Consider the following 21009-nt stretch of genomic DNA (forward strand, 5'->3'; position numbering starts at 1 on the left):
TTTGCTGTTGCTTGGTATAACTGCATAATGTTATCTTCAGTAGAGAAGCAGAGACTGCACAGTAAATAACTGCATATTTACCAAGTTATTACATAGAGAGTCATTGCTGAATATGAGACACATTATTTAAATGCTTTTCCTCACCCCAGTTAACCATCTGGACTGTTGGTAATGCTGCCCGGCTTTGTACTGAACAATTTGTCATAAGAGGCATTAAACATTGTCATTAAAAAAAAAAGTGTTGTGTTTTTTTGTGTGCCATTAAAATATTACTGCATGCATTTTTAACATAATATTTGGTTTACCTAAATACAGTTGCAAATTGCTTAGCTTAGTTATGACACAAGTCGGCATATTTTGTACCAATTTTGTCCTGGCAACCTAGCCAAGGCTGAAACATGGTCTTACACAACTTATTGATTTTCTCAAATATTTGTTGTCTTGTTGTATGAGTCGGTTTTATTGTATTTGCTGTACTGAATCAGTGAAAAAATAATTTGTGAATCCTGGAGAACAAGTGACTTCAACAAAGGAAAACTACCTTATCCACAAGGTCCAAACACAATTTTCCACCGTTCATTTGAGTTCCCAGATCTGTCATTCCCCTGTAAAAATGAGACGCGGCAGAATGTATAATTCAGTTCTGTTCAGACGACAATGATGGATAATATTTACGTTTCTCACACAGTTCTCTCATTTCTGTTTTATCCAGGCTGCAAGCTCCAACTGAAGCAAACACAAGTCGATGACTGAGAACTCCGCCTCCCATGATGGACAAGAAAAGTGGTGAGTGTCACTAAGCGTGCACTTTACCAAAAAAAACAATCCCCTTGCTTCTAGTAGCCACTTCTGGAGCCACAAATCAGATTTTTCTTATTTTTCTACAAATAGAATCAGGTTGTACATCACATGACACAATATCTGACATAAAGAGTGAAACATTTAACTTTTGTCATTATTCGTAGGAGAATGAGAAGTATTGATTGATTGATTTATTGATTGATTTTCATGTTAATTCCCTCCAGCCAACGGCTTTCAGACCAAGGCCAGTGAGGGCGGTGTTCAGAGGAAGCAGCTGCCCTACTCAGTGGAAACTCCCTATGGCTTCCACCTGGACCTAGACTTCCTCAAGTATGTTGACGACATTGAAAAAGGCAATACCATCAAAAGGGTCCACATTCAGCGCAGGGTGAAGGTCCCAGCCAAATTCAGCACACTGCCCAGAAATTTCAGCCTTCCTGGGCATGGGGCTAGGCCTCCCCCTAAGGAAAAGGACAGCACATGGTCTGGGACATCCACCCTGGGGCCCAAGCCTAAATCACGGGTGACAGAGGTCCAACAGATCTTCGACTTCAGGGCAAGCGAAGGAGGAACTTCCAGCCAAATCAGCAGAGGGACAACCAGTCAAAGAGCTGGCTATGTTTCAGCAAAGCCCAGAGAGGAAGTAGGAGCTGGGGCTAAGGATGTTGAAGAGAAAACTGAAGGTATTCAAAGTCGTCCGAACCTGCTCCGAGCATCAAGCATGCCCATCACCCTACAGCAGAGGAAAGGTTCTGATTCAAGCAGTCCAGACCGTATTGTGGGAACACCGGAGAGCGGCTCGACGGAGAACATTTTTCGTGCTTCACCGGACATAACAGAGAGACGGTGTGTTCCTCAGGATCGGACTGGGCTTCACCAGCAGATCACAGTGGCACTGAAGCGGGTCAGAGAGCTGGAAGAGCAAGTCAAAACCATCCCAGAACTCAAGGCTCAGATCTGCTCACTGAGGGAGGAGAGGGAGAAGCTACTGCTTCAGCTCCAAGCCCAGCTCCAAGCCCAGGCCAAAGCCCAGGCCCAAGCCCAGGCCCAAGCCCAGGCCAAAGCCCAGGCCCAAGCACATGTTTCCTCATTACCCTCTACAATAGCACCCAATTCTGATTCTGGGACACGCACTCAGCCACAAGGACACAGACCTTCAGAAGGGCTCAACTTAGCTCTGATGACTCAACCCACTGGAGGTTTAAAAGCTTCAGAGCTTGTGCCGACAAAGCTGGTAACAGGGAAAGGGAAACAAGGTGTTACAGAGAAAAGTAAAGTGTTACAAAAAGAGAGGGAGATAAATCAAGAATCTTTGAAGAGTTCCTCGGCACATGGAGAAACGAGTGGGTTGTCCGATCAAGAATCGGTGAGAGAAACACAACTGTCAGAAAAATCAGACATACAAAAAGAGAAATTAGAGAGTGCACTGGAGCATGCAGTGCGAAAGCTATCAAGGGACATTGCAGGACAGGAATTAACATCACTTAGGGGGGCTATAAAAGACGCAGAGACTAGCAGTATTCAAGATGATGATGCAGCAAAAGAAGGCAAACTTGAGGACCCAGATAGTACGCAGAATCTGCAGGAAAAGCTAATGATACTGGAGGCTAAACTTACTAAGGCTAGCCAAGATCTGGAGAGAACAAATACTCTTTTGAAAGAACAAATGGATGAGAACAAGGTAAAAGAGGAGAAAATACTACAACTGAGTGATGGAGTGAGAGTGGAGGTGTGTACTCCAGAAGAACAAAACAGGCCAAGAAGAGAGAGTATTGACACAGGGACCGAGACAGAGAAAGTAGATATTGCCAACCAAGAGACAGAGACAGAGCCACCTGGTACAGTAGATAAGGGAACAGATACAGATAGAATCTCTATTGAAGTGTTTGTACCCGCACCAGGAGCTGGAAGTATCGATCAAGGAACAGAAACTAATAAAGTTGACACAAATGAACAGTTGATAGAGACAGAGGAAGAAGCAGCTGCTGTGAGCCCACCGAGACCCAGAGCCAACAGCATGGAACGGGGCACAGTAACTGAGAGGATCGACACTCAGGATCAGATGACCGAGACACCCGTAGCAGAAAGGGTAAACCAAGTCACAGAAACAGAGGGGGAGACAGTAACAGACCATCCACAGAGACCAAGGGCCAGCAGTGTAGACCGGGAGACAGAGACAGAGAGAGTGAACACTGTGGACAGGCTGACAGAGACAGTGGGAGCACAGAGGACAGACCAGCAGACTGAGACAGAGGTAGAAAGACAACAGGATAACAACCCAGCCAGACATGCAGAGGCAGAGAGTGAAGTGAGAGAACATCCAGGCAGTGACAGATTAGAAGAGGGAGGTAGTGTGGTCAGTGAAAGAGTGAATGATAACGAAGCAAATGAAAGAATTCAAAGAGATAGTGGAGAAAGTGAAAGTGTGGCCTTGAAAGAGAGTTCAATTACAGTTCTAGAACGCAGAGTTGAAGAAACTGTAGTTTCAGATATTGTACGTCAGGATCAAGGGTGTACCAGTGCACTTGTTGCAGCGGGAGAAAATAAAGAATCTAAGATTGAAACAGTTACTTCACAGAATGACTCAGGAGCAAAAGAAAGTGAAGGAAGAGAAATTGTTGAAACACATCAGATTGCAAAGGAGCCTGTAGAGAAGAAACAAACAGAAGGTGTGATTGTGTGTGCAACAATCAAAGAGACTGTGGTCACTGACACGGTTGTAGTAGTAGCAGCAGAGAATGCAGCTGTGAAGACAGTAGCTCCTGTACGACCCCAGAGAGGCCGAAAGCTCTCAGCAGAGCAGGCACAGCCAATACCTGCTCAAGATCAAGCTGCTCTTGTGCGTCCTCGGAGGGGATCCAGTGAAACTCAAGCCCAGCGGTCCCAGCCCCAGACAAAAACACAGCCCCAGGTGCAGGTACAAGTTCCACTTCAACTTGAGGCCCAAACCCCGACTCAGCTCTCTGAACCACAGGTAAAAGATCAAGCCCCATGTCCGTCTCCGGTTGAGGATAGCACTCTAGCAGAGAAGCCTCCTGGGAAGTCTAGTGGGAAACAATCAAAATCACAACTTCAGACTGAGACTCGAGGTGCGCCTCCAGGCTCCAGTGTTCAAACCCGTCCCAAATTAATTAAAGCACAGTCTCAAACCACTGCAAGTCGACGGGATTCCAAAGAATTTAAAGCATCACAACCTCCTAGTCGAGGATCAGGAGAAGCCCAGACCCGCCCGACTCGCCAGGGGTCATATGAGGCTCAACCTCCGTCTCAGGGCTCTCGTAGAAGTTTCAGTGAGACTCAATCTCCTCAAAAAGATACCAGCGAGACACAACCACTGCGCAGAGGCTCCAGCGAATCAGCTCAGCGTCGTGGTTCAAGTGAAGCCCAGGCCTCGCGTCGGGAAGCCGGCGAGGCCGAGCCTCCTTGCAGAGGCTCCGGTGAGTCGCCAACGTCGCCTGCGGCTTTGGGCCAAGTCGTAACCCGGTTAACAGGGCTCCTGGGCGAGCAGTGGGCACAGCTGGGGAGCAGCTCTGGAACTCAACAGACGGCCAGCCAGCAGGATAGCCCCAGCACACAGAAACCGACGACAGGCAAAAGAGCAGAGGCGGCGAAAGGAGCATCAGCCAAGCCTGCAGGGAAGGCAGTCCCTGCAGCAACGACAGGGAAACCAGCAGGGAAGCCTGGTCCCTCCAAAATGAGCTCAATTCAAAGTCAACTGGTCAGCTCCCTCAGTGTCCTCTCTGCCTTCTACTCACCAAGCCAGAAAGCTGCTGCTGCCAGCAAGCAGCAAGAACAAGGTAGGCCTGTTGTTCAGTTAGTATCCCATTGTTTACTGTATATACTGTTGTGCATCTGTCTGTAAAATGACAGATGCTGAATCCATTTCAAACTCATATTCACTGAAATGATCCTTTCACAGCTCCTACTCTCCATGCCTCTTAATTACAACATGTTCCCTCTGATCTCTGCCAAGAAATCTTGTGATTACCGTGTACGTTTACAACTCGGTAGCCTTAAATATAAATTTCCCATCCTTATTTCTCCGCCCTGAACAAAAAGGCCTCCATGAGGAGACAAATATTAGTAGAACGGCTTGACAGATTTCTGTGGGGTCACTTGTGTGGCGCTTTTTAATAGTTCTGGTAGAACACTTATTCTACCAGCACACTTCTTAGCTGAGGTAAGACACACGCTATTACTATCAAACTGACAACAAGGTGGTGTCCTCGTGTTTCTTAGTGACTGCAGTTTATTTTCACCGTAACCTGAAACAACAGTCCTATTCAATTATTCAGAAATAAACTGCTGACGAGGTGTCACATCATGTCTTTTGGCGCTTCGATCAATAGTACCACGTCAACAAGGATGCTTGTGTACAGTACCTGGCTCATTAGACATGAAGTGCTGTTAGGACAGGAGTGAAGGGTATTGCTTGACATCTTTATAAGGTACTTACTTAGACTTCACTTAGCTGACACTGTGACGAGATATTAGTTTGACTGAGTCAGGAATAATTCATTTCCCTCTTATCTAAATTATAATACCTGTTACTTTTCTAGATAATTAATTATCCGATACTTTGCCAGGAGTCTAATGACTCTGAGTGATATGGGCAGTGATGTATTGTCACATCCACCCGCAAATACTCAATTAATGCCAGTGGTCTACCTGAAAGGGAAATGTCTACCTTGCCTTCTAGTTCATTCCTAATTATGTTATCCTTTAACCTTGGCGAAGCTTTTCTCTTCTCTTTGCACAACCCGTTTCTCTATAGTTTATAATATACACTACAAGTACAAGCTGTCTTTTATAGTTATACATGTGTTGAATTACAGTAACATTAGCGTAATGAGGTAAAATAAAGTACTAGCATTAATCTGTGAAAAACTGCAAACCGCATCATAATATTATGCTTTGTTCATCTATGGCTGCAGCACAACACATTGTGTTTCAAAGATACAGTAATTATGGGATGGCATATACAAGAGCGAACAAACGCATGCTACAAAGCCCTTGTGAAATTACCTCCATGAGTATATCAAGTACTTCTTTAAAGCTTCACACAGTAGAGACAAACACACACCCGCACTCATACAGAGAACTGCACACATATGCGTACAAGCACTTACTTACACCGTCAGATGGACACTGAAGAACAGACCCTCACACACACACATACACACACACACACACACACACACTCACTCACTCACTCACACACACATCAAACTGACAACGCTTTTCTTTCCTCCCTTGATATGTCTCGCTGTTCTGTTTCTGGCCCAGGAGCTGAAGTACACAATCACCCTGCTATCACACACATATTTCATGTTGAGAGTTCATTTAAAGTTCAGTGTAGGGAGTACAGTACACATGAGTGGTTTTAAGTGATTTGTGTGTGTGCATGCATGCCTGGATATATACAGTATGTGCTCTCTCAAATTGTAACTGTTTCTTTGCGGTTGCTTTCTACACCTTTGACATCTGAGATTCCTACATCTGTGTTTTACTTCCACAAATATTGGAAACAGAAACTTCTGCTGTTGCGTTGAGAACTTTTACTTATCCCAGTCATCAGAGACTCAAGTGGAGCTTTAGGGATTTTATGGACGAGGGAAATATCTCCGACACGGTGAGGCAAGGTTAAATTACTCCCTTGTTTTATTTATCAGAAGCTGGAGGGTGTATAAAAAGGCCGTATATGTCCTAAATCTCACCCTGCTGCTACTATCTCTCCTGAGAGAATGTCAGGATCAAAGAGCAGTCTTAGGTGGCGGTGGCTGGGATCTTTTCAGCCGGTGGTATCTGGCTCAAAGCCACATCCTTATGTCCTTGCATAAAACATTACAGAGTCTCTGCAGCATATGTCTCGCTGTCAGGCACAGCTAAGACAGCCATGCCTGGCTTAGAGCCAAGGGGAGTCAGCAAAGGCGCCCATGCAGCATCAATTATAGGGCAGTTACAAACATTAGGAGGCCTGACAATGTCATGGTTGTATGTTGTCTTTACGGTCTATCATCTTGACATGTGTACATCGAACTGGAAATACTTTGGGAGGTTGCTGAACGTTTGTCAGTCGATCTGATGAAGTTGATAATCAGTTGTCAGGCACTTCTATTCATTATTGACAGTGTGATGCTGTTCACTCACAATTATTTTATTGTTGCCGTTACATGAAGTATACGAATGAGGCTCTAGCTTCCCCTTTCTGTCGGATGTTACACATACATTCACACACTGCTCAGTGTGTACTTCTGTGTGTCAGGCAGACATACTGTACACACTTGCACAAAGAAATACAGCAAACACGTGCAAACCATCATTGTCTCACGAGTTACCAATATCAGTTTGATGTACTGCTTTTACTCAGCCTCGAGGCTTATAACTTACTTTAACTCAGCTGTTCTGTTGTTTTGATTGTTTTTGCTGGATACACACTTCAGACATTTTTTCTTCTATGATTGAAAGATAAAGATATTGATTCAAGGAAATGTTACAGTGTGAATTTACAGTGTTACACTGTTAGAAAGACAGGTGACAAATTCCACAGGAGGTTGAACGTGTTGGTCCAGAACCTCCCGTAGGTGTTCAATTGGGTTTACAAAAGATCTGGTACCTGCAAAGACCCGATATGTCTTACATTATTTTCATACTCATCAAAACATTCAGTGACCCCTGGTGGCAAGTTCCTCATTCTACTCAGTATTGTGTTGCTGTCAGAAGACTCTTTGTCCTTCAGTGAGGTATAATCCTGCCAAGGTTGGTCTGTAATAAACCCTCATTTCGCATGACTTAATCTGTTTGGACAGTCGGGTAAATGATAACGATGTTGTTGTGCGATGTCTACTGGGTGAGAGGAGCAATCAACAATCTTGTTGAAGATTATTTGAATAGGGGACTAAAATCATGCATCTATTAATGGCTCAATGTGTAATGACTCAGTTTTATAGTTGAGTTAAATCAGCCATACCTTAACAAAAGAGGGGACAGATCTGGAATGCTCATATGAGCTACTGACAAACAACCTGCTGTGTTTTGTGTTTAGGTATGAGAACATGTAAGGAATGGTACAGAATGTGAAATGTTTCAGCATTGTGCATACACACACGCGCACACACACACACACACACACACACACACACGCGCGCACACACACACACACACACACACACACACAGAAAACACTCAAATTCCACAAAGGCCTAATGAATTTTCCCCACCCTCCCTTTTCTTTTTCATTTCTCTCTCTCCCCCTCACTCTGTCCTCCTCTCCGCCAGGTCTCAAATCAATTATGAAGAAAAATGGTGTTGCTGACAAGCAAGGGAACAAGGGAGCCAAGAAAAACCTGAAGTTTGTTGGGGTGAATGGAGGGTAAAATCTTCTTTTTGATCAGTGTCCAATCTCTCTTTGTGATTCATATCTTTGTGTGGGCTGCAGTTTTTCTGTGCATTTTTAATTGAGTGTCCATTAATGTTTTGTTCCCTTATTTATTATACCAGAAGAATTAACTTTATTGCACAATAACTGAATGCTATGTTCCATTTTATCTTGATTAAATTCAAGAATTTATTCCAATTTCAGAGTTTTCAGGTTTAATGTGTCTGAAGATGTGTACAAACATGTAAGCTGAGTTGTCTGAGTTTGACCACAGTGACTGTGAACTAAGTCCAGCTGTGTTTCACACATCTGCTTCATGCTGTTAGTCGTCAGGGCTCACTTGAAGACACACTGCCCTGACTTTGACCTCCCTGCTGCTACTGGGAGTGTGAATGTGTGTGCGCATGAATATGTGTTGAACCTTATGTGATGTGTGTGAACATTTTTGTCAGTATTGAGATACCTCATGTGCTTCGAGCAAGCATTCTTGTGTCGGTGTTTTCTGATGCTGGATGCAGTGTTTGAGTGTGTGTGTGTGTGTGTGTGTGTGTGTGTGTGTGTGTGTGTGTGTGTGTGTGTGTGTGTGTGTGTGTGTGTGTGTGTGTGGGTAAACTGATGAATTTTAAGTATGCAGATTGAAGTGGTTGGAAGATCAAAGGTGTGTCTCAAAGCAGGGAGATTATTCTTTCTGGCTGATGTGATTATAGGTAGGTGTCTGGTGTTACACTTATAACATGAAGCACCTGTATAGACACAAACGCACACACACACACACACACACACACACACACACAAACACACACGCAGCCCTGTCCAGACCTGGCATTAACATGCATCTTGGGTAATCCTATCACAACTGACAGCTCTAACTACATCTGCTCACATCTGGCATTAGAATGCATCGCCACATGTGTCTCGAGTGACCACTCGTGATCGGATCTCACTTCCCCGCTCTATACGCAAACAAACACATGTACGTCAGAAATCTAAATTAGGACTGGTGTGTTACTGGTGTGCATGCCAAATTTATCAGAGCATATGAGGCCTAATTGCCTCGTAAGTTACTATATGACCGGTTGCTGAAGAGCAATGTAGAATTTAAAGACTATTTGTTAAATGGAGTCCGGCACAGAGCTCTCCACATAAAATTAACTGGGGCTCATCACTTCCAGCAAACGTCATGGAGACCAATGAGGGCAAAAAGTATCACCGATCAGTTTCTACCAAATACTCTCTGGTCTAGTTCAGCTAAAAACATAAAAGCACTGAATCCGTCAATATATTTATTTATGCTATGTCGTGATCGATATTGTTATCGAGATATGAAATTACTTATATTGGGATAGAAGACATTGGCCATATGGCCTAGACCAAGCACCATGCACACATGTAATGAAACGTTGAGGCACACTTGAGGCATTGTAGATGTGTCTTGCCTCGGCGGCGGCCATTAGGAGGTATTTTTTATTCCCGTGTTCCTGTTCTTACATTCCTGAGCGTCACTGTTTTTGCCTTTGCAATGTTTTGTCAGAGCTGTGGTGAAGTTTATTCCTTCCTCACCGTTTTAGAATGATCTGCAAACATAACAGCCATTCTCCAGAACAAATAATGAATTATCGTTCATGGTATTGTATGGATCTGCTCCTGATATAACCATTAATACGTTATATAAGATGGTCCACATATAGTGTATCTCTCCCGAGTTTTCAACTCTTGTTCTTGACAATAAATATCTCTCCATTTCTATGTTACAGATGCTATTTATAATGAGACAAACATGCCAGACAACAATATTTTCTTTGACTATCTTTAGTCTTCTGCCCACACCAGGAAGTGGGCTGCTGTTTGCATCTCTTCTCTTTGGATGGTCTAACCTATCTTTGCTCTCCCTTGAGTTCCTCTGGAATCCAGGGAATGCTGTGGCCCCTGAATGCCTCTTGTGGTGTGGTGTCTTTCTCTGTGTGTGTGTGTGTGTCTACAAATAAGCATGAATCAGTGGCATTCAGTATAAGACTTATCTGATCATTGGCCTCACAGAGGTTCCTTCATGATACACCCAAATGATCACACACACACACACACGCACGTAAAAAGTCATCAGCCGTTCCTCACTGAACAAGGTTGGGTTTTGTCCAAACATGCCTATGGATTTTCATGTATATGTTTAACTGTGTGAAGGAAGTTCTGGACATGTGGGCCAAGGTTGCATTAGACAAGCATCTTTCTCATGTCACGCTTGAGGTCTAGAGGGTAATGATCTGTTTGCATTTACCTAGCCTTGGCGTATGTTGACTTATCAGCTTTCATATTCGTTTGTACCTGCTTAGGTCTTTCATTGATGTGGCTGCTTCTGGATACTATGTCTAATTTCTGTACACATTACTTTTAGTGAGGAATCCTGAGTTAAATGTTCCAAAGCTAATGATAGACCAAATGTTGCCCGTACTGCATCATTTATAGATGGATATCTGTGAAGCTAAATAGTATTTCCTCACTTTTTAGGTCACCTATTTGCATTCAACACAGGTGGAGTACACAAAAGCTTTATTCTAGATGGTATAATGTGGATGATTTTGGTGTCTATGCTCTGAATATTGTGCATGTCCACTTGTTTGTGTCCACCTCCAGCTATGAGTCGACATCCAGCGAAGAGTCCAGTGGAGATGAGAAGTCGAAGGTGGAGAAGGAAGAGGAAGAAGACAGCTCAGAACCAGAGGTGGAGAAGGAAAAGGAGACAGAGCCTCAGCCAGCAGACAAGCCTGAGGAGGGAGCAGAGATGCAGCAGAAGGATGCAGAGGTCTCCACTGAGGGAGGAGGTGCTGTGGCTGCAGAGAAGGAGGGTGAAAGAGGCCTTCTGGATATAGAAGGCAGCCAGGAGCTCCTGGAAGAACAGGCTGAAGGGTGAGACAGTAAAGCTTCATTCATGCTCAGCAGGGGTTACGCCATAGCTCTGGAGCCTATGCACTATTCATGGGTACCCAATGAACTGTGATTGGTCAGCACTGACTTCTTTCTGTTGCTGGTAGAGATGTTGTTGATAGTGAAAAATATACACGAGGCAAGTTTTTCTTAAAAATCTGAATGCTCACTGTGACCCACGCTCTCCATCACAGTGAATGAAAGAACATAAACACGGCAACTCCAAAGGAGCTGCAGTCTATATACAGGTGCTGAATGATGCTTCAATATACTGCGGGCCACATGCGCGCGCGCGCACACACACACACACACACACATACACAGAAATCCAATTAAAACACAATCATACCTACTTACACTTTCGTACAACCCCCCTTTCCTCTTACTATCTTGCACAGACTCACACTACAAGCCTCTGTTTCATACACACTACATGCACACTGGTTTCCACATACATAAGCGTTGCACAAACACAACACAACTTGCTCCTACACACTTCAGTATAAGCTGCTCTCACTCTAATCAAGGTCTCAGACACTCACACTTCATTCCCCAAAGTGCCAGGTGTCTAGAACAAGAAGCAAATAACCAGCAGTGCTGTCCTCCCTGTCACTGACTTATCACTTATCTGTCTCAGGTATGTGGACAGGGTTGAGGGCCCTGAAAGTAGATGGGGCCCCTGCGAGAAGGCAGGACTTATATTAACTCATCACTCAGCACCTGTCTGATCATTCCTATGTGTGTGTGTGCTTGTACGTATAGTATGCGTGTGCTCTGGCTGGAGTACAGGGCACAGTGAGAGTGTGATCCGCTCGGGCTTAGCACTGCTTGAGATGTTCAGTATGACTGTGCATGATAGACGAGCAGCAGGAGCGCATGGTGGATATTATTGGGCAGTGAATCAGTTCAAACTGCTACTGTTGAGGTTTGCATGCGCCATCAATGCGTCAGACAATTGACTGATGTGTGTTTGTGTGTGTGTCTACACTGCAGAGGCCCGCATGGCATCTTTTATCTTTTGTTTTCATCTCAGGATTTACACAATAACTAAAGCAGCCATCTCTTGGCCTGTTGTGCAGGATTGATGGCATTAAAGAGAACCAGGGAAAGAACAAATGTGTTGGTTTGAATATGAATGTTTTTTTACACCTCTTGATACTCCTGGTCCGCTTGAAAGTTCTTGCTGGAATTGTTTAGGATGGGTAAAAAACAAAAAAAAAGACTTACTGTGCCATCTGGTCTTTGTTTGCAGAGAGAAAATTGACCAGGGGTTTATAGACGCCTGCATCTATGTAAAAGACCGAATGGAAGAGGTGTCGTCACCAGATAAAGAAATGGTAAAACTTTCTATCGGCTGTTGTTTCTATTCTTCAACGTTGTGGAAAGTAATTCTGTGTACTTTATCAAATCTGATTTGACTGCAAAGTTAATGTGCATGCTTGTCGGTTAGTCAGTTATTCAGTTACTGAAAAAACGGATACAAATTATTTTTGTTGAGGGAAAATGATTCAGATTCTTTGTCGATGTTTTGTCAGAGCTCTTTGACTTCACTGACTAGAATAATGTGGCTTACAGTGCCGCTCCTTAGGCTGACAATACAAGCTGCTCAACAACCCGAACATTGATGGAACAATAAAAACGCTGCCACAGGCGGCTTTTTCCTTTATATCGTTTCCCTCCTTCCTCTCTCCCCAGCGTCAGGTTTTAGTGGTGCTCTACCAGGAGTGGTTCAAGATCTCCAGTCAGAAAGAATCGCAGGCCGATACCGTCACATTATACCTGAGACGAGTGGGCTTGACCACGCCCACTCTCCTGCCGTACGTCATTAACTTGACCGACGGCAATGGGAACATGGCCCTCCACTACAGTGTGTCGCATTCAAACTTCCCTGTGGTCAAACTGCTGCTGGATACTGGTGAGATGCAAACACACACACACAGTGACACATACAGCTGAAAGAACCAGAGGAGCTTAAATACAGAATTTACCAAAAGAAAAATAGTCTAGATAAGGCAGTTAAACCCTGCACGAAATAGCATGAAATGCTCTCTTTGACTTCTTAAAACATTTGTTTTTTCAGGTCTGTGTGAGACGGACAATGTGAACAAGGCAGGCTATACTCCAGTGATGCTCGCTGCACTGACGGCTGCTGAGAGCTCTGATGACCTGGAGGTTGCGCAACAACTGTTGAGACTGGGTGACGTCAATGCATGCTCCAGACAGGTAATATGTGTGCCCTGAATCATTGGGTCCACTAAACTGACTGAATATTGATGGATTTGCTCTTGTTGTCTGATGTGTTATTGTTGTATTTCCGGCGCCGTAAGTCTGGGGATTTAATAACTCCTCTGGGGAAATCAATGCATCTTAGGACATTACAGTGGGTCACTTTACAGGAATACACCATCATTTCAGCGGTTCTTTCTCGACAGCGAGGACATCTAGAGTGTAAACAGAAAAAAAATGTACAAGCATCATGCACATTCTATTTTTCCCCACTTACTTTTCTTTCTCTTCTACTTCCTCCCTCATCTCCAAGCCTGCATCTCTTTATCTCCCCCCCAATGTCTTCCCTCTCACCGTGTGATTCTAACTATCTGTATCTCTCACTCCTTCTCTAGGCGGGCCAGACGGCACTCATGCTTGCGGTGAGCCACGGCCGCGTTGCCATGGTAAAGCTGCTCCTGAGCTGCGGTACGGATGTAAATGCCCAGGACCGCGAGGGCTCCTCGGCCCTGATGTGTGCCAGCGAACACGGACACGTAAACATCGTTCGCATGCTGCTGGAGACGGGTCGCTGCGACACCAGCCTCATGGACAAGGTACGACTGGACTAGTTTCACCTTTCATCCAAGATGGTGCTCTCTTGTAGGCAGAGATATCAGCTGCCTCGACTCAACGAGGGTTCATATTTCACCGAGATGCCAGGGATCACTGCTTCATTTCAACACCTAGTTATCTGCCTGTTGTGCTACAGAAAGGTCACAGGGCTCATGGTGCCTGGCTCACACACGTACTGTAGGATATATCAGTAGATATTGTGCTGCCCCTGTGGTCAGCGTCAGTTGCCCAGTTAGGGCACAGAGCATACAGTAGCTGGTGCCCGGCCCACACATGGTAGATTGATTGTTCAACCTAGTACATTATTGATTTCTCTAGATGGTCGATCCGCCACATCACGACTGCATTACTGCTGCTACTGCTCGTGTAGCATTTCCCACCGTCACACCTGCATCAAACCCGCGGGCTTTGAGTCCAAAGGAAACAAATATTGTCACTCTTTATTCAACATGTTGATGCTTCCGACGCAAGTATAACATTGAAGCATTTCTGGAACACTTTTTCCTGCCCAGTTCTGCGGGATGGGACTTCAGAGGACACACTCGCCCCATGTTAGCCTAAATCATGAGAAGTCTTCAGTGCAACCGTTCAGTAGATTGTTTGACCTGGATTTGAATTCATCACATGGATGCCCGACATTAATCTACACAGTGCCTCTGGTGGATTATTTGCTGTGTTGACTCCATGACAACGCATGAGCATGCACTATATTTAGTGCTAGTCGGGGACAGACATTATCTCAAAACTGAGGAAATAAGCAGCTCTGGCAAGCAATTTCAAATGATATGCAAATAAGTCAAACGGTTTGTGTAACAGGTTTATGAAATATACACAAATTATAATACACAGCACTGACTGCGTTAAGTGACGTTTGTGTTCCCATGAGACAGGAGGGCTCTCTCAGCATGCAACATTGTCTGTTCTAGTTTGCATTAATGTCTAATATTGAGCCTTTGATTAAAAGAATAAAATGGAAACACAAGGACACACTGTGACAGTGATGCAGCAAGTTACAAACAGCATTATAGAGCAAGTTTTTTCTGTCTTAAATCGATTCAGTGTCAAGCACACACAACCAATCTCAGAACTATACAGAGGATTGAGCTTTATCATTTTTGATCTAGTAGAGCATGGCCACGAGTAATGAGTATGATGTGTTTTATGAGAGACAGCAACACATATCTGAGCTGTTGATGAATACAGAAATTGAAAATAAGCCAAAAAAATAACTGCATCACCAATATTGGTGAATCTGCAGGCAAACATCTAGAGCAAAACCACAAACAAATTAAAACCATCCATGTTTAAGTTCAGAGGAATAAACCGATCTCTGTAAAGCTTTTGCATTTTTAAGGAAAAAAGTGCAGATGCAACATCTGTTGGTCCATAAATAGCTTATTTTCAGATTGTTTTGTCTTTTGTTGCAGTATTTGTATTGGGTCTGGAGAAATGAGTTCTTCTATTAAAGTGTCAAAAATGGTCTTACTGATGTTTATGTCTCGCATGCCTTCAGACATTTCCCCATTTCCCTTTTATTACGTCCTTAGTGTCCTCCCCAGGCGACTGATTTAACCTGGTCCATTTCACAGGCAATTTCTGCATGATGCAGAGACGCTTATCAGTGGATATTATTATTGTAATCGTTGTTGCTCAGGAGAAAATGATTAGATCAGATTTACAATGTAACAAATCATAATCTCATCTGGCATTTCAAGAAGGGAAAAATGCTAAAAACCTATTTCCAGATACTGAACCCAGCTCTTCCAATGATGTTTACAGCCATGTAGTATTGCCTGCATCGGGCAGTTGCAGTACATACACATGAACTATAATTTCAAAGTCAAGTTTCTAATGAAAGAGCAACACAACACTGCCACTGTCAGGATAAAAAGAGTCACTGCAATGATCTTTGACTTGAAACTGTGACGTCCCCTTCTGTTCTTCCCCAGGATGGACAGACAGCGCTGTCGGTGGCAGAGGGAGCCTCCCACCAAGAGATAATTGACCTCCTGAAGGCCCACGCTGAGACCCGAGCCTCTGAGCCCTCGTTTACCACGGACCTCCTCTGAACCAGGCCGACACCTAATATCTCCAAACCACTCCAGCTCGCCAACCGCCAACCTTTTAATTTCCAAGACTCTCTTCCCACCAACAAAGAGGGAAAAGGAATGAAATGAATTGAATTAAAGACACGATGACACCATACAAGACGTCGTATGCCCAGAAGAGAAAAAGTGGATAAACTCTGTTTACCATGGAACTGCATTAAACCTCTGAGACTGGAGTGTACGCACACATTTTTCCTCTTCCACATCTCTGCCAACATGCCCCGTGGGTGTTTATGGATATGCTGCATTCAGCCACTCAGTGGACAGACGACAAACGGGGCCCGGTCGATTTGATGATTAAAGCGTGGCCATGGTGACGAGCGATATTGACAGGATATAACGTCGGGGATGGGGGAGGGGGGGGGGGGGGATATAAAAAGGGCAGCAGGGACAGACGGACTGGCAAGTGGATGAAGAGATGCTCTGACAAGCTGCTGCTTCTTATCATCAACTATAGCTCTTCTAGCTAAATACTAAGCACATGATCTACCTTTTAAATATACGATATTAAATACGACATCATTTCTATTTTTTCCTTCATGACATTGGCATTATTCTTTTCATATTTGGACATAGCCATTGTTGAGAACACAGTATATGTAGAATGTTATTCTAACGCATTATAATCATACACAAACACAGAAACTGTATTTTCTACTGCACTTTTTTTTATTGTGTTTGTGTACAGTAAACAGTCCTCTAAGAAACTATATATCTCCAAAAGTGTGAATTATAAAAAAAAAAATAATGTTATATAATTATAGAATAGAACTTCTTGTGACATTTCCCATCATTCAGTGGATATTTGACAATATTTATTGTATTGTTTTTGCCATAGTAATGATGTTTTTCACATCGAGTCATGGGTGAATTATTGAAAGACTAAATGGTTTAGTTGGAGATAAAATGTTTTCAGTTGGACACAAAATAAATAAATTTTTATAACCACAACATAACCAGATTAAAGAAAGACAAACGTTTTCTAATAAGAAGATTGTACAGTTCAGAAGGTGCTGCATGCCAATACACAGTTACTCCCCCTACTGGCTGGCTTATAATACTAAACAAACAGCAGTATGTTGTAATACTGTCTGTTCTCATGATAAACATATCTATCTCTCTCTCTCTCTCTCTCTCTCTCTCTCTCTCTCTCTCTCTCTCTCTCTCTCTCTCTCTCTCTCTCTCTCTCTCTCTCTCTCTCTCTCTCTCTCTCTCTCTCTCTCTCTGTTCAAATATAGCATATGTCTTGTTTGCCTGCTCGTTTCAAATCAAATCCTGTATGCAACTGCTACAAAATGCACAATGAATGTCAGGCTGGCAATGATACATTCCAAGAAAACAATGTAGCAAGTCTAACTGTACTGGCATGGATTATGGGACTAACAGAGACATAGGAATGAGTCTGAATATTTTTACTAAAGACACTTAATCTTGATAACAAAGATCTGATCTTCAAGTTACTAACACTGGTTCACTTTGTTCCTGCTTTAAGGAATTCACATTTCAAAGCGATGTGTTAAAACCAAAAGTAATGAGTTTTTTAATGGCTGCAGTCTGAAAAGAAGCAATATGAATAAAATACTAACTTTTAAATCAGAAACTATAGGGGGAGGGGCTTTGGTCCAGCCTTAATCAGATGACCGTATTACATGTTAGAGATAAGATGTGTTCCAGGGAGCGTGGACGTCTTCTTCTGTGTTCCACAAACGCACACCCATATTCCTAAAGAATCTTGAAACAGGAGTCCTGTTCTGATTCAATGTTTACAACTTAACAGCTCCCCTTCAGTGACCCCTGCAGAAAACCCCAAAATGTCTAACAGGTCAGGAAGTTTACAGAAAACAAAAGGGATCAATCATTTTACCTGCAAACGGTAGGTGCTGTCCTCGACCAAAGAACTTCTTAGTCGACTAACACTCATACGGTGTTGATTTAATTGACAGATCTGTAAAACTCCACAAAGCACGACTTCAAATCTTTAGTTTACCAGAGATGTGATCATAAGATTCTTGTGAACAAGTCATTCAGCAGGAAAAAAAGCATAAAAAACAACTAAAGGAATCTTAGTCGACTAAGACCAAAAAGACCAATTAGTTGACTAATCGGGTGCAGCCCTAGGGAACAGCCTCCGCTTTGAAACACAGCTTTTCTGTTATAAACGTTTAGCGCTACACGATAACTCTAACGCCATTGTCTGGTCACCCTGTCTTCACGAAGCTCCCCCAGAGAAGACATCAACCAACTGTTCTCTGTTCGACTGGGGTTTGCTGGGGTTACTGAAGGTGGAATTTAAAAAGGTGAATACCACTCATTTTAACAACTGCCATATGTGATCTATTGAGGTCCAGTCTGCATTCACAGTCAGAAAATAAAATCGCTCTCTACAGAGGAGGAGAGATTTTGGTGCAGACATTGCCATGCCTACAGTAATGTAGTGCTGCAATTAACAACTTTCTTTCTGGGCTGCAGTGTGATCTGACCACTGAGGCTGCACCAGCGCTCCCTCATTCCCAGACACTTTATTTGTATGGATGCTAACATGAGACGACATAGATTCACATGAAGATAGGCGAGCTATATAAAGTATCTTGATTATGTAGTCGTATACACAATGGCTGCATTTACTCAGCAACAATGGGATTTTGTTTCAACAGTGGCTTAGTAATCAGATCCTCTTTTGTTGAGTCACAAAGTAGCACAGATGTCCTCAACAATGAGGCTGCATTTACACAAGGTTCAGGAGAAGAATTTATTTTAACTCAGTGCAGCACATGTGATCATTTGCGGTTGTCTGTATATTGAGGGATGTGAGTTAGAGTCTGTGTAGCTTCCCGTGTGTCGGACAGCTAAAGGATGATCCGATCTGTGCGGTGTGTAATATCTAGTATATCTGGTCTTCCGTGCCTGTGTATTAAGTGTTGAAGTAAATCACATCCATATGTTTAATCCAGTGTGACCCAGATGTAATATGGTTTCATTACTGGCTCAACACCAAAGAAGTGAAATCAAATCTGTTTCACATGGGGTTGACTATATGGTTTTATCTGTTCCTGTAAAGAAACCGAAATACATGTACATACAGTATTGTGAAAAATATATAACAAGTATTGTCTGACAGTTTGCTCTATAAATGATACAAGTATTTATTCCAAATGCTATATTTTTTACCACATATAGTATACTTATGTATGCATGGACAAATATTCCAGTGATTGTGTTGGAGGGGAATTTGAATGATTGGAAATGATGCCGAGTGTTCCCTGATGATGTGATTATTCAGCTTCTCTTTGATTGGTTGAGCGGTGTAGTACATGTGCGATGTGGACGAGGTTTTGACTGCGTCATGTGCCCTTTAATGCTATACCTTTGACATTTGTGGGGAAACTACAACGCAGATTCGACACTGCCTAAAGCTATACGGGCAATGTCTTCCCTTGTTTGGACAAGTCTATGTACATGACAGAGTCAAATTTAAAAACATGTACCTCTCTGTAATATTCCGTGTACAACAGGCATATATGTTGCAAACCAGAGAACTACTTATAAATAAATAAATATGAAGATTTAAGACTTATTTCATGGTCATTTCCAACTGAAAACAGCAGCTACTGCCAATTGTGTTTATCTATATTTATTTTTTCTTTTATTGCCAGTTAGGATCAGTTATGATAGGCACACAATACTTTGATCCAAGTCAATGGTGTACAGTAGTGAGTATATATAGTTGTGATGTAGTCATATAGATAAAAGTTACTCATTTGCCCTTGAAGCTTAACTGTTATTTTGATACCAAATCTACATGTTAGACATGCAACTCAACATCATTTCCCATCAGGTACCTTAATGGCAGCCTCAACAACATTTACACGTAAATATGATCAGGTTACATCAGTGGTTTTAGCTTCAACAAGGGAAAAACAGAACCAAACGGTTGCTCTGTAGTGCAGCTTCTACATGACGATGCTAATTTGCATTGTGGGCCTCAGCTCCAAAGCCATTCTACAATGTAGTAAAAAGCAGTGACCAGAAGATGGTGGTATTACTGTGCGGTAAGAACACACTAACTGAGGGAGAACAACGGTCTCTTTATTTTGGCTGGGGATGATTGAGGATCTTCTCAGACCTACCCAACTGAGAACTGCATCTCAGGCAGGATATGGGGTAAAACAAATAATTAATGACAAACCATAATCCCTTAATCATTAAGTTACAGAAGCAATATCACACTATAGAAAGACAAGCACCTTCAAGTGCAGGTACGAGTCATGCATATTTGTGAAAGTGAAAGAGCAGAACTTTTGGCAACAAATGTGTCAAAAGTAAAAGTACTCATTATGCAAAATAGCCTCAGTCAGTGTTATACTATTACATTATTAGCAGGGATGGATAGAGTATTAGAATATTGCACTCAAGTTAATGTAATGTTACTTTTAGGACATTTTACTCAAGGAAAAGTGCCTACTTGTGTAAAAATGTACTCAGGCAAAAAGTAAAAGGTAGGTCATGTTAAAATGTACTCTGAGTAGATGTTACAGCGTTAAGTTAAATGATACAACTACTTTACAAAATAGGCCGTCAACGTATAAAAACATCTTCAAGTCCATCAAGTCCTGATGTCCAAAAACAGCAGTAAGTTCCTTCTTCTCTATAAACGCACTTTGCAGCCTGTGCGTAGAACTGATGATCGAATATACATATAGGCCTATATTTCATAAGTGTTGCCTCGCTAGGATTAGCCGGAAAAAGAGACAATAGACAAACAATGGCCAACAATAAATAAAAAGTCACCACGGCGGGTGAAATAGGCATTACAAGGACACATGAATGACATGACCTGCCACTTCTTTTAAAATCAAAAGCATAATAAAACATCACCAAGGCAAACAACACATATATAAATATATATATGTATAATATAACAATACAAACTCATATAATAAAGCAAAAGGAGAGCTGCACAGT

General features: G+C 42.7%; 1 protein-coding gene and 1 long non-coding RNA gene across 7 annotated transcripts in view; one reads left to right on the forward strand and one right to left on the reverse strand.

Moving 5' to 3' along the window:
* LOC142946807 (uncharacterized) overlaps positions 1–3591 on the reverse strand; it is a 33782-nt gene extending 30191 nt beyond the window's left edge. For both annotated transcript variants that reach the window (XR_012953141.1, XR_012953142.1), the window contains exon 1: positions 1–3591. This exon is cut by the window's left edge and continues 25458 nt beyond it. This is a non-coding gene — a long non-coding RNA (uncharacterized LOC142946807).
* Positions 1–19615, forward strand: part of kank4 (KN motif and ankyrin repeat domains 4) — a 64923-nt gene extending 45308 nt beyond the window's left edge. For 2 of the 5 annotated variants that reach the window (XM_076088342.1, XM_076088341.1), the window contains exons 2-10: positions 713–786; positions 1026–4598; positions 8080–8173; positions 10808–11080; positions 12351–12435; positions 12749–13013; positions 13179–13321; positions 13720–13920; positions 15889–19615. In XM_076088342.1, coding sequence (XP_075944457.1) covers positions 768–786; positions 1026–4598; positions 8080–8173; positions 10808–11080; positions 12351–12435; positions 12749–13013; positions 13179–13321; positions 13720–13920; positions 15889–16008 — 4773 coding nt within the window. In that variant the 5' untranslated portion in view covers positions 713–767 and the 3' untranslated portion in view covers positions 16009–19615. Of the gene's footprint in view, positions 1–712; positions 787–1025; positions 4599–8079; positions 8174–10807; positions 11081–12350; positions 12436–12748; positions 13014–13178; positions 13322–13719; positions 13921–15888 lie in introns of those variants that run through there. The other 3 variants (XM_076088343.1, XM_076088344.1, XM_076088345.1) reach the window with 3 other exon arrangements.
* The last annotated feature ends 1394 nt before the right edge of the window (positions 19616–21009 follow it).

Source organism: Anarhichas minor, unplaced genomic scaffold, assembly GCF_050575085.1.
Source record: "Anarhichas minor isolate MPS153535 unplaced genomic scaffold, ASM5057508v1 ptg000010l, whole genome shotgun sequence".
NCBI lineage: Eukaryota > Metazoa > Chordata > Actinopteri > Perciformes > Anarhichadidae > Anarhichas > Anarhichas minor.